General features: G+C 47.6%; 1 protein-coding gene across 1 annotated transcript in view; it reads left to right on the top strand.

Moving 5' to 3' along the window:
- The window catches only part of RYR3 (ryanodine receptor 3), a 372,120-nt gene that overhangs the window by 96,547 nt on the left and 262,755 nt on the right, over positions 1–12,818 (top strand). The window contains exons 14-15 of the mRNA XM_036247201.1: positions 7,288–7,456; positions 9,289–9,424. Coding sequence (XP_036103094.1) covers positions 7,288–7,456; positions 9,289–9,424 — 305 coding nt within the window. The remainder of the gene's footprint in view (positions 1–7,287; positions 7,457–9,288; positions 9,425–12,818) is intronic.

The raw sequence follows: 12,818 nt of genomic DNA, 5'->3' as shown, positions 1-12,818 counted from the left end.
CTCATTTTGGCTGCCTCCCTGTGTTTGTTTCTGTGTATTACTTACCTAGAGGTATGGGGTTAGCTGAGACCAGATGCTGCTTGTTTGAAATAATTTAGGAAAACCTGAAGCAGGATCCAAGACAGGCCGATCCTATGGTTAAGCAAGTGGCAACAGCTTGGGTGGGCCTGAAAGTTGGGTGGGGCAGGGCCTCAGGGAATCACCAGGGCGGGGCTACCAGTGTGAGCCAGGTTGCTGGAGTCCCAGATATGGGGACTGTCTGCCGCCCCAGGGAAGGGCTCACCAAAGGAACAAAGGCCTCTGACAGCAGGTTTGTCCAGGAGAAAGCCCCCTCTCCAGCCCTCCCTCCAGTGCCAAACAGCTCGGTTCTTCCCTGTATGTCTCTGGTGCCCCTCGAGCTGCCTCCCCTCCAAGCTTAGAGGGAGTGAGTCCGATAAGTCCGTGCGCGGGCCCTTTAAGGAGCTGCCTGGGGCTCCAGCCGCTTCAGCTTCCCTGAGCCTCAGTTCCTGCTGGTTTTTCCAGCAAGAAGTTATGGGAACTTCTCTTCCTGGCACTGGAACTCTGAGTGGGACATCTGGTGTGGGACAGGGACCCCTCAGTCCTCAGGGAGGACCTTCCCAGCCGAGGTATCCTCCTGATTTTTATCCGCCACACGTGGGTGTGGGACCAGCCTGTCGTGCCTCCTCCCCTCCTACCAGTCTGGATGTGGCTGCTGCTTTAATTCCATAGTTGTAAGACTTCCATTCAGCTTGATTTCAGGCAGTTTTGAATGATGGTTGTTCTGTACTTTAGTTGTAACTTTGATGTGGTTGTGGGAGGACAGGATACCGCATTTACCTACACTGCCCTCTTGACTGGAAGTCTCCCAATATGTTCTTCTTAATCCTTTCACCTTTTTAACTCATCCCTCCAACCCCCCTTCCCATCTGGCAACCATCAAAAAGTTCTTTGTATCAATGAGTCAATGTCTGTTCTGCTTGTTCACTTTGTTTGTAGATTCAATTGTTGATAGATATATATTTATTGACATTTTATTCATATTTTTTATCTTCTTTAAGAAGACCCTTCAACATTTCATATAATACTTGTTTGGTGGTAATGAACTCCTTTAGCTTTTTCTTGTCTGGGAAGCTCTTGATATGTCCATCAATTCTAAATGATAGCTTTGCAGGGTGGAGTAATCTTGGTTGTAGGTCCTTGCCTGTCATCACTTTGACTATTCCTTGTCACTCCATTTTGGTCTGCAAAGTTTCTTTTGAGAAAGCAGCTGACAAACTTAATGGTAGCTCCCTTGTAGGTAACTAATTGCTTTTCTCTTGCTGATTTTAACATTCTCTCTTTGTCTTTAACCTTTTGCATTTTTATTATGATGTGTCTTGGTGTGGGCCTCTTTGAACTCATCTTGTTTGGGACTCTCTGTGCTTCTTGGACTTGTATGTCTTCATCAAGTTAGGGAAATTTTCTGTCATTATTTTTTAAAATAGGTTTTCGATTTCTCTTTCTCTTCTCCTTCTGGCACCCCCATGATGCAGATGTTGGTATGCTTGAAGTTGTCCCAGAGGCTCCTTACACTAGCCTCATTTTTTTTTTTGGATTCTTTTTTCTTTTTGCTGTTCTGATTGGATGTTTTTCATTTCCTCATATTCCAAATCAATCATTTGCTTCTCAGCTTCACTTACTCTGCTATTGATTTCCTGTAAATTATTATTTTATTTCAGTTAGTGCATCCTTCATTTCTGACTAGTCCGTTTTTATGCTCTTGAAGTTTTCACTAAGTTTCTTGAGCATCCTCATAACCAGTGTTTTGAACTCTGCATCTGATTAATTGCTTATCTCCATTTGGTTTAGTTCTTTTCCCAGAGTTTTGTTCTATTCTTTCACTTGGAACATGCTTCCTCGTCTCCTCATTTTGGCTGCCTCCCTGTATTTGTTTCTGTGTATTAGGTAGAGTTGCTATGTCTCCTAGGCTTCATAGGGTGGCTTATTGTCATAGGTGTCCTGTAGGGTCCAGTGGCACAGCCTCCCTGTTCACCCCAGCTGGGCCCTCAGGGTGCACCCCTCATGTGGATTGTACACCCTTCTGTTGTAATTGAGTTTTGACTACTGTTGGCACATCAATGGGAGGGATTTACTCAGGCTGACTAGCTGCAAGGACTGGCTGTGCCCACTGACCATGGCCCTCTGACCACATTGGAGGATGAGCTGTGCAAGGGCCCACAGAACAAGACTTACTTCAGCAGGGCTCTGGGACTCACTGAGTCCGCCCTTCGAGTGTGTTGCTTATAGAGGTAGTTGGGTGGTGGTGCTTCAACATGGTCTGAAGCTGGCCCCTGGATGTGCTGACTCTGGGGCAAGGTAAGCCACTCACCGTGTTCTACCCAGGGCCACCAGCCTTAGGCTATAAAGCAGTCTGCAGATGACTGCCTCTTGTGCTGGGCTTGGAGGTGCCCAGGCAAAGCCAAGCTGTGTACCAAGTCTGGCTGCTTCTAGTGCCAGACCTGGGGCCACGTAGCAGGAGGTATGGGGTTTGCTGAGGCCAGATGATGCTTATTTTAAATAATTTAGAAAAATCTGAAGCAGGAGCCAAGACAGGCCAATCCTAGGGCAAAGCCCTAGAAACAGCTTGGGTGGGCCCAAAAGTTGGGTGGGGCAGATTTTCAGGGAATCACCAGGGCGGGGCAAACAGTGTGAGCCAGGTTGCTGGAGTCCCAGATATGGGGCCTGTCTGCTTGCCCTGTGGGGGAAGGGCTCTCCAAAGGAACAGTGGCCTTCACCAGCACATCTGTCCAGGAGAAAGCTGCCCCTCCAGCTCTTGCCTCAATGCCAAACAACTCAGTTCTTCCCCGTATGATTCTGGTGCCTTTCAAGCTGCCTCCCAACACTGGAGGACAGAAGGAGCACGTCTGAGCAAGTCGGTGGGTGGGCCCTTTAAGAGGAACTGCCTGGGACTCCAGCAATCCCAGCCTCAATTCCCGCTGGATTTTACAGACAGAAGTTTTGGGGACTTCTCTTTCTGGCATTGGAACCCTGAGCTGGGCACCTGGTGTGGGATGGGGACCCCTCACTCCTCAGGGAGAACCTTCACAGTGGAGATGTCCCTCTTGATTTGTATCTGCCATATGTGGGTGTGGGACCAGCCCGTCCACACCTCTGTCCCTCCTACTATTCCTGAGGTGGCTGCTTCTTTAATTTCAAAGTTGTAGGACTTCCATTCAGCTCGATGTCAGGCAGTTCTGAATGATGGTGGTTCTGTAATTTAGTTGTCATTTTGATGTGGTTGTGGGAGGAGGTGAGAACCAAGTTTCCCTACGCCACTGTCCTGACCGGAAGTCCTGCAGAGTGATTTTTGTCTCATGTCCTTGTTGTTTCTCCGTTCCTCCTTTACTGCCTTCTTTTGTAGTATTTTTTAGTGTATCATTCTAATTTCTTTGTTGAGATTTTCACTAATTTTTAAGTTATATTCTTTGTGGTTGCTCTGGGGAACTCAGTACATATTTAATTTGAAACAAATTAATATAAACTTAACAAGTAAAATAAAGCAACTTTGTTCCAATATTGTTCTATTCTCTCCCTGCTCCTTTGTGATAATATTGTCTTGCATATCACATTTTTATGTGTTATAAACCCAGCAGTACAGTTGTATAATTATTGTCTTATGCATTTGTTCTTTAAATCAGTTACAAGAACAAAAGAGAAATACATGTATTTATACTGTCTTTTATATTCAGCTATGGAATTTCTTTTACCAGTGCTCTTTATTTCTTCATTTACTGTCTGGTATCATTTTCTTTCAGCCTGAAGGATTTCCCTTGGTATTTCTTCTAAGATAAACCTGCTGCTCATGTGGGTTGGATAACATGTCAAAATCCAGGCAGTTTTAAGTCTGTCCGAGGTTTTACTTTCTGCTTGCACAAGGCAGGCTGATGTTCAGCCAGAAAAGAAAGCAAGCTGGGTCTCTCCTGGTCCTTCCCGAGATGTGGGTGTCCTTGCACGTGACCTGCCTGACCTGTGAGAACTTCTTTTCTGTAAAGCTGGGGGAAGGCGAGGAAACAGCCTCAGTCTGAAACACATAGAGGACCCCTGTTTTTACCAAGGTTCTTTTTTTTTTTAAATACATGTTTCTCAATGTGTTGCATGCCTTTGGTCAATTTCTAGAGTTCTGGAGGGTTATTTTGGATGACTTTGTCCAATTTTATCATTATGTTGCGGGAGAGATTTGCAGTGCTCCTCGGTCACCTCTTCTGCAAGTTGCACCCTCAGTGGGGGAAATTACTTCTTCTCCCAGCCACAGGATGTTTTAGAAGAAAGGAGGACTGATGGGAAATAAACTGGGATGGTGGGGGCAGGGGCTGCAAAAGCCATCATACTTGAATTTTGCAAGAGCTGGCAAGTGAGGGATAAACACGTCCTTCAGAACTACACGCTCCCCTCCCATCCAGTGCGGGCTGTATACAAACGGGAACCAGAGGGAGGGTGTGGGGGCCTGGGAGGGCGCATCGAAGTTACCGACTGGGGAAGGAGCAAGGAGAACGGTGCAGAAGGAAAGGGTGAGCCTGCCTGTGCTGTCTCATCCTCCTGTGCAGCTGCTGGGAGCTGTCCAGCAGGACGGAGGAGCACGGGAGCAGGGAGAGCACCTCTGAAACCCTGCGGAATGGGCAATCACCAGCCCGCTGACCTTGGTGTTTAAACATAGGAGGCAACAATATGTAAATGTTATGTTAGTGGTGTGGTAGCTGCAGTTGTCCCTTGGTTATCGCAGTTAATCCGTTCAGACTCTAGTGGTTGCACCTGGTGTGGAAGGATTCCTGGGGTGCTCAGATACATAGGCCTACAGTCCATATGTACAGTAATTTTACTTGTAATTGTAAAACGGAGGTGTGTAATTGACTCAGACAACTGAGCACAGGCTGTATCATTTCCACTGTCTCGATCAACTTTTTAATGAATATATTTGAAAAAACCTCAATAGAGAGAAGCCGCGAAAGTCGCAGTGGTGAGGGACGACTGTATTCAGAATCACCTGAGATCACGTGGATTTAATTAAAGAAATCCTTGGCGAAGTAAAAATGTAGTCAGACTGTGGCTGGGAAGAGTCGGGAAAGGTTGGGAGAAGTTAGGGGCCCATTGTCGTGAGTTCTGAATGGAAGTATCATCCCGCCCCTGTCCCTCTGGGTCCCCTCCCTGGGTCCAGAGGAGAAGGTGAGCACCGTTCAGCCCAGAGACATGCCGGTTTCACTGCCGTCCCCAGTGCAGGCCTGTGCTGTGTGTTCTATTTGGAAGCAAGGGAGGTGTCTGCCTCCGTCCAGTGGGGGACTGTTGTACTGACGTTTTCTCGAGGAGCAAGATGAAGTGATCATCAATGAAAATGCACAGAACAAAAAAATTAGACCCAGAAGGACCCGCGCTAGACTAGAGTACACCTGTCCTGTTTGCCAGATGTCAGCTTGAAGGACAGGAGCCTAGGAGGCACGCAGGCATGATACGGTTAATGGCAGTGACCGTCATCTGCTCCTTCCAGCCCCTGTGCAGTCGGCCTTTAAAGCTACAGATATGCCAGCAAACCTCTCCTTTTCATTTCTTTTAATCCTCACACAAGGATATTTTTCTATTTATCTTCAGGTAGAGAGAGAGGGAGAGAGAGAAACATCGACATGAGATGGACACATCGACTGGTTGCCTCCGGCACAACCCCGACAAGGGCTGGGGATGAACTGCAACCAAGGTAGTGCCCTTGACCAGAGTTGAACCCGTGACTCTTTGGTCTGCGAGCCAGCATTCTAACCGCTGAGCCAAACCGGCCAGGGCATCATCTTTTCTTTCTTTCTTTTTTTTTTTTTAATCACTTGAAGAAACACTGCTTACTTAACTGGCATCAGTGTCTCTGGTGAACTCAAAATGTTAGAGGAGAGCGAGAGAGAAAGAAACTCTTCAGTTGGACCAAAAATGTTAAGGAAAATGTATTCATCCCTTTACTGGATCTAGAATTGGGAAGTTCTTTCTGATTGGGTTTTGTAATTCCAAACCTTCACCTCATGTCTTCATGACATTCTCTTCCCCACTGCTTTGCCTGCAACAACATCTCCAATAGTCATTAGTAAGCACGCCCTGAGCACCTGCCGTGGGCCAGAGGCCACAGTGGCAAGAAGTACCTCTCTGCCTGTACAATGCACTGTGCTCCACCGTCATTTATGCACGTGGTGTTTTTCCTGCAAACTTGAAATTACTGTCACCTAACAACCTGAGTATTTTCAAGGCTTGTTCAGCCTTTGCTTTAGACTAGAGAACAATCTCTTTTTCTCACATGTCCAGATTAATATATAACCAGATACACTGTAAATACAAAGGGAACATTAGAAATTGACCCAAGGTAAAGACCTGACATTATTTACACATTCAGTCAATTCTCAGGTCCTCCAGGCCAATGATGCAGTGTCCTAGGGGTTGGGTCCATTTCCCCCTACTTCTTATTCTTGACTCCCAGAAAGGCTCACCAGTGTACCCCTCAAGGGGAGGGGGAAAGGAGGGTTCATTCCACCATTTGTGGAGGTTTGGGATCTCTCTGTGTTGACAAGATTATTACAAGTCTTTTTGAAAATTGTGGCAGACAGTGTCAGAGAGACGGAGACACATTCAGGGAAAGGAGGAACACAACACAGAAAGAGAAGGAGATGGAGGGGGCACCAAGGAGGGGGCGTTGAGGCAGGAGGAAGGATGAGGAGAGAGGTGTTGAGAAAGAGAAGAAGGGGTGACACAGAGGGAGGGCACATAGGAAGTCAGAGGAGAAAGAGGCAGATCCAGAGTTCGAAGGAGACATCAACGAATGCATGGAGTAGCAGGTGCATACATCCACACCCATAGAAACTCGAACAGAAAAACACAGGCAGAGATACCAAAAAGATGCATGGAGAGAAACAGAGGGAAGACAAAGATACAGATGGAGGCTGATACTTAACCTAGTCCAAGAAGAACATGTAATCGTGTAAAAAGAACTATGGGTTACTAAGTTCATTATTTTAAAAGATGTTTTTATTTATAAAGGAAGATGTGTGGCAGTCAGCCAGGGGTCATTTCCCTTTGTTTATAAAGTGGCTTTAAAATGGAATCAGAACATTCTCTTCCGTTGCCCTGTTAGTTGGCAAATGTCAATGTGCTGTCATTGGCGACTACCCTAGGAGGCAGTGCGCCGTGCCCAGTGAGGGGCACGTGCCCAGTGAGGGGCGCGAGGGAGCAGGACCTGGTGGCTGCTGGGGCCCAGTGCCTGAGCCGTGTCCTTCTTGGGCGTTTTAGTGCCAACAGCCGCACAGCTGCCCCCATCGCCCTGCCAATAGAAGAGGTCCTGCAGACCTTACAGGACTTGATCGCCTACTTCCAGCCCCCGGAGGAGGAGATGCAGCATGAAGACAAGCAGAACAAGCTCCGCTCACTCAAAAACAGACAGAATCTCTTCAAGGAAGAGGTGAGTCCAAAAAATTAAACATTGAGATTCTCTTTGTGTCCACAGCTAAGTTACCCCTGCAGTTTGGTTTGTCTCAGTGTACGTACTTGTTTAGGAAAGCGACACAGAGCACAGGAAAGAGAGGAAGCGGGGAAGGAAAGGGTTCTTGGGAAGCTGCACTGGGCGTGGGGGTAATGGACACTGGCACATTCAAACCAGATTCTGTTTTAAAGGGTCAGTGCCGCATGTGTATCTGAAGTCCATTTTCAACACATCTCCCCTATTAGACCATGGCACTGGCTGCAATTCCTAAATGTTGGAAGATGTCAGAATTATCCAGGAAACCTGTGTGAAAAATACAAATGCCCAGTTTCCACATCAGAAATGACTGAGGATCTGGTCTGAAAGATGCACGATGCCAGGTCTTAGGTGGACCCCGAGCATCTGGGTCACTAGAGATAGGACTTGGATATGAGGGGAGCACTAACTTGGAGCTCAAGGGGCCCTCGTGTGGCTCCATCTCTGGCTGTGTATGACCTCAGACAAGTCACATGCCCTCTCTGAAAATGGACATGGCGATTTGCCACTAACTGGCCACGGTCATACTCCTGCGGCCCCTCGTTCCTGGGGACAGTCTGTCCCTTGGGCATTTCCAAAGTTGGTGACATGGGATATTGACCCATCCCTGCTCAGTAAGTCTAATGATCTTAGCAGACTGGCTCTGGGGACACTCTGCCTTACAGACTACTGGAACTGCATCTCCTTGAGAACAGGTAGGCACAGACATTTTTTACTGGGTGGCATGGTGTATTGTAATTTAGATGAAACAGTAGTTAAAAATACTCTTGTCTTATTGTCTCTAAAGCCTTTTTTTGGGGGGGGGGGTGGGGAGGAAGCAAACAAGGTTGTCTTATGTAGCTGAATGGAATTTCTTGAACTCATTTGACACGTAAGAGAAAAGTAGGTAGTCTGTCCAGGGCTGGTTCTGGGTGAGTCAGAGTCATCCCACACTGGGCACTGAGCAGCCGTCTGTGAGACTCATTTATGCTCCCGCTTCCTCAGCATGCCCTTGGTTCGGGTTCAACGCGTGGGGCAAACCTGTCAGAAGAGACAGCTGACTCACTCCCAGACGGATGCTGCTTAGGCCTCTCAGGCATAAAAAGGCATGTTTTGTTTTTAGGAGAAAAAAATACACAACCCAACCTGGCACCCTGAAGGTCTATTTGCATATTAGTTCTATTAGCCTTAAAAGTTGCATGAGGTGGCCCGGCCAGTGTGGCTCATTGGTTGGGTGTCCACCCATGCACCTAGAGGTCACTGGTTCGATTCCCGGTCAGGGCACATGCCCAGGTTGTGGGCCAGATCCCCAGTGAGGGGCATGCAGGAGGCGGCCAATCAATGTTCTCTCTCATCGATGTTTCTCTCTCTCTCTCTCTCTGTCCCTTCCTCTCTCTTTCTAAAATCAATAAAGAAAAAAATAAAAAAAAATAGTGCCCTGGCCTGTTTGGCTCAGTGGTTAGAGTGTTGGCCCACAGACCAGGGAGTCCCGGGTTCAATTCCCACTAAGGGCATGTACCTCAGTTGCGGTTGGTCCCCAGCCCCAGTTGGGGTTGTGCGGGTGACAACCATTTGATGTGTCTCTCTCACGTCGATGTTTCTCTCTCTCTTCCTCCCTTTCTCCCTCCTGCTCGATCTCAAGATAAGTGCAAAAATATCCTCCGGTGAGGATAAAAAATAAAATTAAATTAAATTTAAAAATAAATTTTAAAAAGTTGCATGGGGTGGGAGGAGAAGGGGCGGACGGCATCTGCTTCCTTAATCAGGACTTTTCACTTCCCCACTTGCCTTCGCAGGGAATGCTGGCCCTCGTGTTGAACTGCATCGATCGTTTAAATGTCTACAACAGCGTAGCGCACTTTGCAGGGATCGCGAGGGAGGAGAGCAGCGTGGCCTGGAAGGAAATCCTGAACCTCCTGTACCAGCTGCTGGGTGAGTCCACACAGCCCTCGTTCCGGGAAGATCCCCAAGGGTGGTCTCTCTGGGATTGCCACACGACAGACCAAGATTGTCATCTAGCTTCATTCCTTGGAAGCCTTTGGTTAACCATGTGGTTCTAACCCAGCCATTCATTTTGTTAACTAGTAGCTTGTTGCACTTTCCAAATTGGGAGCAAGGAGTCAGCAGCACGTGGAAGCAGATTGTGATCAGTTTTGCCAAAACAACTGGCTGCCACCTAATACTCTCGGAACGCAATCCCTCATCTTTAGGCCATGCTCCCGGGACCTCCCCGTCTAGACTTCTGACACCTGGGCTTTAGGGTGGTTGCTGCGTCAGTCTCTCTGTCCTTCCACTGTTCGGTGATTAGTCGGTCACAATTCCTGCTGCTCTGGCCTGTTCCTTATTTCGTGGGAAAATAAAGGTGGTAAGGATGTTTCAGCACCCAGCCTTTCTTCTCTCAACACTCCGTGTGTGGTCGGGTTCTGGTGGCTGCTGTATGCAGGGCCCCCACGTGGGCCCAGACTGCCAGGCCACGGGAGGAAGACAGTGGTAAACAGTATCGGCCTCTGTCAGGAGGTGGCCTCCAGGAGTTGCACAGACATGGTGACAAGTCAGCATTTTCGGGCTTTGCTCTGCAGTGTGTGTCTCGTTAGAGGAGGTTCATAGAAGTTGAGGGCGAGCCAGGGGGGAGCCCAGAGACATCAGGTTAGACCCATTCTCAGAGTCAGGGATCAGGCTGGGCCCTGGGATCACAGCGCGGTCCAGCCAGCCAGGCTGGGAGGCGGTGTCAGCATGTCCTGGGAGCGGCGGCCGGGCCTGTGCGCTCAGGTCTCACCGCTGGGAGGAAACTGGAGGAAAGATGCCCTTCGGTTCCTTCTGCTTGGCTGCCCAGGCTCGACTTGACTCCAAATGGTTAAACACAGATATACAGCTTGTATTCCCAAGAGAAGGGCTCTGTGGTCTGTGGAATGAAATGGTTCATGATGGAGAAAGTGTATATTTGGGGACAGCATTAACCCCAGAATGAGGGGCTTCTTCCTAGAAAGGTGATGGTGTTGATACTTAGAGAGGAGAGAAGAGAAGATCTGAATGACAAAGCAGAAAAGGCTGCAGAAGGAGCTCCTGCACCTGCTTTTAGGGCCAGATCAGTCCTAGAGAGCAGGTGCGGGGCCAGCGCCAGGTGTGATGGTCTGCTGATATGCCGGTGCTTTGGAAAGCTTGACCTGCCCCTCACTTTCTAGGTGCCGCAGACAGACTCTTCTTCTGAATCCTGGAATTTTTTAAAATTGTGGTAAACTATACATGATACACAATTACAATTTCAGCTATATTCAAGTGCAGTTGACCCTCGCTTATCGCGGTTAATCACTTTCAGACTCTACCGCAATAAATGGATTTCCGCGAAGTAGGGTTCTTTATTTACGTACAGTCGTCCCTCGGCACTTCGCGCTTCGAACTGGGAACTGCGATAGCGTGAAGCCGCGAAAGTCGGAGCACGAAGTGGCGAGGGACGACTGTGTACAGTTCAGCAGCACTAAATAAATTCCCACTGGTATGTGACCATCACCACCCTCCATCTCCAGAATCTTTTCATCCTCCCAAACAGAAACTCTGCTCTCGTTAAACCACAGCTCCTCTTTCTTTTCTACCCCCGGCCCCTGGAAACCACCCTCTGCTTTCTATCTGTAGGATTTTGACTAGTTTAGTTACCTCATGTGTGCGCTGGAATCATATACTATGTGTCCTTCTGTGATTGGCTTGTTTCATTAGCACAATGTCTTCCAGGTTCACCCACGTTGTAGCATGTGTCAGACTGTCCTTTCTTTTTATTTTTTAATTTTTTTTTTATCCTCACCCGAGGACATTTTTCCATTTTTTGTTCAGGTAGAGTGGGAGGGAGAGAGAGAGAAACATCGACGTGAAAGGGACACATTGAGTGGCTGCCACCCGCACGACCGACCAAGGCCGGGGACAAACTGCAACCGAGGTACATGCCCTTAGCGGGAACCGAACCTGGGTCTCTCTGGACCGCAGGCCGACGCTCTAACCGCTGAGCCAAATCGGCCAGGGCTCTCCTTTCTTTTTAAGGGTAGAATAATACTCCACTGTATGTAGAGACCACATTTTATCTATCCATTCACCTGTGGATGGGCACTTGGGTCGCTGCCACCTTTCGACGGTTGTGAATAATGCTGCTATGAACACCTGTGGGCTGAGTTTGAGTCTCTGCTTTCACTTCTGTTGGTAGAGACCTAGGAGTGGAATTGCTGGATCATGTGGTACTTCTGTATTTCCTCTCTGAGGACCCAGAGAGCTTTGCCACAGTGGCGCTACTGTTTTCCTGTCCTCACCAGCATTGCCTGGGCAATCCAGCTCATCAGCACCCTTACCAGCGTTTGGTGGTGTCACCGTGTCTTATTTCACTTTAGCTGTTCTGATAGGGTGTTGTGATACCTCGTTCTGGTTTTATTTGCACTCTCCTCTGGCTGAGGAGGGTGAACCTCTTTTTCATGTGCTCACTTACCATCTGTGTATTTCCTTTAGTTGTTTATTTTTTTCTTTTTTTACCATTGAGTTTTGCAAGATCTTTACGAGTATTTTGGATACTCGTCCTTTGTCCTGTACAGTCGTGGGCTACATAACAACATTTCAGTCAATGATGGGCCACATGTGCAATGAGGATCCCCTAAGATTGTAATGGAGCTGAGGATTCCCCATTGCCTGATGATGGTGTAGCCCTAGTCATGTCACAGTACAGCCTGTTACGCATGTATCCGTGGTGATGCTGGTGTACACAAACCTACTGCCGGTCGTATAAGAGTATAGCACATACAATTATGTGTACATGATGCTTGATAGTGATAATTGACTGTGTTACTGATTTATGTATTGACCATATACTTTTTATTGTTGTTTTAGAGTGTACTCTTTCCACTTATTAAATAAAAAATTTGCTATAAAACAAACAAACAAGGATCAGGCGGGTTGGATTGTCATGGCACGGTGCGACTTTGTGAAGTCTCTTCTAATTCTAATGTTCTGTACTGATACAGCTCAAATGCAATAATAATTATTGCAACAATAATAGCTAACATTTGTGGAGCTCTGTGTGCCAGGTGGTGGAATATCTCTTTTTGATCCTCAGAGAAACACTTTGAGGTGTAGGAACTACTGTTATCCCCTTTTTATTGATGGAGAGGCTGATGCCCGGAAACACACAAGGTCGCACACATTGCAAGCAGTGGAACTAGGGCTTGAGCCTGGGCAGACTGACCCCCTGAGCTTCAGCTGATCTGGAAAGCAGATTAAGAACTCAGAATGAATTCTGCCCCACCACTAACTGCAAACATACAAAGCAGAGGTCCTGAGGCAGATCTTTCTTTAT

This window comes from Molossus molossus, unplaced genomic scaffold, assembly GCF_014108415.1.
Source record: "Molossus molossus isolate mMolMol1 unplaced genomic scaffold, mMolMol1.p scaffold_m16_p_1, whole genome shotgun sequence".
Classification (NCBI taxonomy): domain Eukaryota; kingdom Metazoa; phylum Chordata; class Mammalia; order Chiroptera; family Molossidae; genus Molossus; species Molossus molossus.
This window is presented reverse-complemented; position numbering and strand designations above follow the sequence as displayed.